The 5,401-nt window shown below is 40.5% G+C and overlaps 1 protein-coding gene across 5 annotated transcripts in view; it reads right to left on the reverse strand.

The window, feature by feature from the left end:
• The window catches only part of LOC119300728 (CCR4-NOT transcription complex subunit 11-like), a 16,290-nt gene that overhangs the window by 10,276 nt on the left and 613 nt on the right, over positions 1-5,401 (reverse strand). For 4 of the 5 annotated variants that reach the window (XR_005146680.1, XM_037577625.1, XM_037577626.1 and 1 more), the window contains exons 1-9: positions 3,810-3,936; positions 2,159-2,245; positions 1,952-2,005; positions 1,689-1,834; positions 1,434-1,581; positions 1,219-1,356; positions 894-965; positions 743-816; positions 500-641 (exon numbers count right to left, since the gene is read on the reverse strand). Coding sequence is in view for 4 of the 5 variants with exons in the window: in XM_037577625.1 (XP_037433522.1) it covers positions 500-641; positions 743-816; positions 894-965; positions 1,219-1,356; positions 1,434-1,581; positions 1,689-1,834; positions 1,952-2,005; positions 2,159-2,245; positions 3,810-3,905 (957 nt within the window). In the remaining variant the exon portion in view is untranslated. Of the gene's footprint in view, positions 1-499; positions 642-742; positions 817-893; positions 966-1,218; positions 1,357-1,433; positions 1,582-1,688; positions 1,835-1,951; positions 2,006-2,158; positions 2,246-3,809; positions 3,937-4,497; positions 4,500-4,915; positions 4,952-5,401 lie in introns of those variants that run through there. The other variant, XM_037577628.1, reaches the window with a different exon arrangement.

Consider the following 5,401-nt stretch of genomic DNA (forward strand, 5'->3'; position numbering starts at 1 on the left):
CTATAGTTGACCTCTTATGTGCTTGCATCAGTTTTTAGAATGTGATGCAAGGTGGACATCACTGCCACCGTCTACGAGGACAGAAAGGAATATAAGCGGAAATACATGTGGGGTATTGTGCTGAAATAAAGGACGGAGACAAATGTGTATTGGGGAGGAGGGATGGGCTGTGATATGTTTTCTTCTCCTGTTGCAACGCACAGGAAACTTCAAATGTGCATGTCACTTATTACTGAATTTCCACCACAATAGTTGACCACTTATGTTCTTGCAACAGATTTTTTATAAGGACGGAGACAAGTGTGTATTGGCAAGGATGGATGGGCTGTGATTTGTTTTCTTCTTCCGTTGCAACGCGCAGGCATTTTTTGCTAGTAAGTATTAACACAATATCATGTAACCATCAATTTGAATGAGTTATTCTGCAAATATACGTCATCGCTCCGATTAATTATGTCATCAATTTCTAATTGAATGAATTGGAAGAACAAGAACAAACCTTAATGTTTTGACAAGATTGAATACAATTTGAGATGTATTCGTGGACAAATCCTGTCGGGAGTTCAACCGCAGTAGTAAGTCTGTTTACAACTTCCATCGAATGCAGGCTCATCTCCATGTGCACAAGAACATCAAAATAACTAAAAGGAGGAGGATCAGTACTAAGATAGAAGAAGCTGGCGCAGAGGCCATCACAATTTCACGATAACAGAACATGCCTGAGAAAAGAAACAGACATTACCCTGCAATGTCAGGAGAGTTCATAAGCTTCGAAAGAAGCTCTACAGCAATGAGTGGATTATGCTCAACAAGGTCCTGAAACCATAGAAAAATATGTCAGACGAAATACATGAAAAGTGTGAGGAGATCAATATTGTCAAGAGTATACATACTGGAAGTTTCTGTGGAGTCATCCCACAGTGATAGACTAGCTTAGAGTCCTTCACCAATTCTATAACAACTTGCTGTGAAAAGCTGCGAATAAATTAGGCTTGTACCATATGAAAATATGTTGCACACAAATGAATGTGTTTGCACGAGAAAAAAGGGTGCTGAAAGACATGGTGCCATAGCATTATCCAGCATCAGACTGAATAACTTGAAGATTCAAGAGAACGCAAAGAATCTTTGGAAATACTACAGCTGCATAAATATTTATTGAAACACTCATTTCTCCCTAAATTGATATAGCAGAAATACTAGAATGGAGCAGCGAACCTCCTGTTGAGCAGGTACAAGTGGACCTTTTAAGGCTCTGGCAATCAAATCACGGATCGCAGCCCCACGACTCGTTTCAGCACACATGCTATAATCCCATAATAGCTCATGATTGTTGTCAGGATTCAGCCACTGTAGCTGTATTTTCAGAGCAAGTACAGTCATATTAACAATAGAACTGGTATGAGAATACAACTCTTGGCTGAATATGTTACCTCCCCGTCAAGTATATGAAGTCTTGGGGGGTTCGGCCGTATCCATTGGGGACCCAGTCTTCCCCATGATTTTTCTTGGAGTAAAGCAACAAGAGCAGAATCTCTATCATCAGAAGTAGACTTTTGTTTGCTTCCAGGCGCTGATATCCTAGAAAATGATGTGATTTTAAAAAGTAACAAGTTCATAAGGAAAAACCCAAGAAGAAATAACAACCAGCACATTCTAACTTTGTGGAGACAGCTGAGCATACATACTCTGATGAATTGGCACGACTCTGAGGTATATCTGGATCTGGTATAGCGCATCTAACAGTAGCGCTTCTGAAACTACTAACTTGAGGCTGAGGCTGTACAATACTCCTGCAGAATTGCTTCTCAAGCTGTTCCCGTGGCAATAAGGCCTAAATAAACAGATGACCCTGAGTTAAGAGGCCGTTAATATTGGAAATAATCTACATATAGTTTACATCAACTATATTCAATTAGTTCCTTTATTAAACAAAAGTTTAACGGTCTACCTGTGATGCAGCAACAGGCCCATTTACGTAATCTACAGCTGACTTTTGCAGCACCTGACAAAATAGAGCACCGCCGAACTTAGCATAGATAGACAAACTACACTTGTCGACAAGGATAAATCAAGAGATAACTATATCAAGGCCCCACTGGATATTTGATTATATCATAGGTATTTTACGGACAAGTCAAAGAGCAGAAGAAAAGACCTCATTGTTATTGTCTCCGCTGGCTGAAGTCAACAAAAGTTGGACAAATGCTTGTTCTGATTTATCTGATGATTCATCACAAGCTGCCTGTTGATAACAAATATCAAAACTTCAAGAATGATAAACAGCTAATCTAATGCCACCAAGCTGAAGGGTAATGGATATCAAAAGGTATTCAATTTGGCAGTTCTTCCATTGTTGCCATCACATTTTTTTTCAAAACAAAGTTATATCCACTGGTCATAGAGGCAAAGAAGCAGCTGCTTCAAAACTATAAAATCATGCTGAACTATGCACTTGGACAGGTTGGTGTCAACTCATGAAGAGTAGTGCAACCACAATTCACTCGTTCGAATAAGATTGCGCACAATCCCCATAAATTATCCAAATTAACTGTTCTAAAAGATCAGGACGCTTCTACTTGCCATAATTCCGTAAACAGAAGAATCCCAAAAGAAGCCATTGATCTTACAGTGTAAGGCATTCAGACTAACAAGCTAAGCTAGACAGGGCGAAATTATATGTTGTGGCCCAAGAAGAGATCAGCAAGAGCTCAAACTATTCTCAGTGTTGGATAAGAGACTTTGATCTGATGTTCAAAATATCAACTTCTGGAGTTCAAATTCAAAACTCAAAAGAACGGCCATAAAATCCAATGGAGAAGCTAGAAGCAACATCAAAGTTTATATTTTGGGCTACAGTACTAACATGAGGACTGAAATGTAAGGATTCAAGGGTCCTTATGTTAGAAGCTAAAGCCAGATATTGAGTAAAGGGAACCTGGCAATATTATAGAAGGCGGAAGACAAAGTGCAAACTATAAGACTAATTTCAAGGAAGGAATCCAAAGTCAAAATGGATTCAATAACAAACAATCCTCCAATTCACGCAATCATTTCCCTGAAGGCAACACATGAAATTGCAAATGAAACTTGGTTGCCAGATCAGAAACTATAACAGACAATAATACATCAATGTGTTATGCTAGCGTAAAATATCCCTTAACTATAAGCATAAAATTAGGCGCTCACTTAAGCACGCCTGGGCGCTGCGCGGAGGCAAAATGCCTCACTTTGGCTCTGGGCGGTAGAATAGGTGGCCGGTGAGGTGCTTTGGTGGTGATGGCATTGGGTAAGGAGAGGCAACGGCGGGGGAGATGTGACCGGAAGACTGATGCGTGTCTGGAAGGCAGCAGGCGAAAGAAAGAGATAGGGGAGAGCAAATGGACAGTTCAGATTAGAGCATGTAGACGGTTCAGATTGGGTTGGCATGATAGGGTTCCATAGTGGACTTCAATGGGTCAATGCTGTAGAGCTGAAAGATGCTCCGAAAAATAAATGTGTGCCATATCCGTACAAAAATGCACCCAGCCGCCCCTGCTATCATGTCCGCACAAACGCCGGCACCGCGTCGAGCTAGGCGCTAGGCAGAGGCAAAATGCTCGCCTAACGTCTTGCACTCAATTTTTCTTTGACTATACGACAATAAACTATCAAAAACTTTATGATTCGTGCCCTAGCAATCATAAACATATCAAAGAACCTTTGCAAGTTCACATATTTATGTTTTATGTATGTTGGAGGGGGGAAATGGAAGTTTGTCCATAATGATCTAAATCACACATAATTGGAAAACAAGGTTTTGAACTTACATTTAACAGCAGAGGAACATAGGGATTTACTGGCTGTGAGGAATAGCTCTGATGAAGAATTGCAAATGCGATTAGACGACCGGTTGCATGAAGCATTTTCTTGTCCTAGTAAAATAGATAAAATAACACATCAAACTTCAAACTCCATTTGTTCTGTGAAACAAAGGAGGTAAACAGACATCTCCATATTAATTACTATTACGAACAAGATACATTAGTAACAAATTCTTCAAAAATTTCAAACAGACATTACAAAGTCTGTCAGTCACTATATGTAGCAGCATCCAGCTTAGGTGAAACACCTTGATGGTTGCAATGTTTTAGAGGCCTACAGGTGCTATGGAACCACTGTTCAGGATATCAGTAACTGGTACCATATCAGTCAGGGGCTGATAAGGGATTAATCAGCGAATCGACCATTTAACTGAATATATCGGTAACCCATTTATCGGTAGGTTAACTCGGGTCATATCTATATATTTGAGGCTACATAGCAACATGCAATGTACTGAATGTCTAAATATGCAATCATAGGCTACATAGCAACACGGAAGAGTGTTACCTTGATGTTCTGATGATGTCTAGAATTCTAGATATACATATAAGAGCAGCAGCAACAACAACAACACAGCAGTAGTAATTGTACATCACTATCTAACATCAAACGAGAGCAGCACAACAACAATACTTCTTGTACATTATTGACAAAGGAGAGTAGTTTTGGGCCAAAATATGTGCCCAGTTAATCGCTCCAACGATAATTCAGTCTGACAACATATAAATCAACTTATCAGACCGATTAACTGGGCCTCCCAGTTAATGGGCCGAATAGGCCTTTTCTCGTATCGGAGGGGGGGGGGCGATATTTGTAACAACGTATGGAACGATTCAGGTCACAGACTTTTTAGATTTTTACGTGGGCAACTTGTTGGGATTATTTTTTATGATCCATTAGTGCGCTTGAAGAAAAAAAATTAATACATAAGATGGTAATGAACTGTTTTAGCCTCTTATTTTTCCTTTTCACTACAAGAAACGTTTGCAAATCTTATGGCATCCTGAGAAGGATACCTAAGCAAACAAATCAGACACAGCACACTGATCACCAAGTATTTGCTTGATTCTACCATGAATACAAACCCCTGCCGTGCAATGTAATACAAAATCTCAGCGGTGCTATATCTTTAGAAGACACTGTACAGCTATAGCAGTAAACTCCAAATGGAATCTCAGACAGCTAGTAAACGTATTGCCATCTACAAATCCATTAAAATTCGATCCAACTTTGAAACAGGAGACATAGTGACCTCCGAGGCTGCAAATCTTCGCAGATCGTCAGTTAATCAAGCCCTTGTTCGTTCGAGGCCTAACCCAGTCAAGTGAAAGTGAAACTCTCAGCCACCCTGGGCACGGGAAAACGCACTAAATCTAACCACCCAGCACAAACACTAAGCAAACCAGACCAAACAAGTGCCGATCCATTCCATCGCAAAGGGGTCTCCGACCCAATCTGGCGAACGAAGCAAGCTAGCTCTCGCATCGCGGGGAGCTGGATGAGTCTCGCGGGAGCGTACGAGGGGGAAGAGGGCGGG

The sequence above is a fragment of the Triticum dicoccoides genome, chromosome 5A (genome assembly GCF_002162155.2).
Source record: "Triticum dicoccoides isolate Atlit2015 ecotype Zavitan chromosome 5A, WEW_v2.0, whole genome shotgun sequence".
NCBI classification, from domain to species: domain Eukaryota; kingdom Viridiplantae; phylum Streptophyta; class Magnoliopsida; order Poales; family Poaceae; genus Triticum; species Triticum dicoccoides.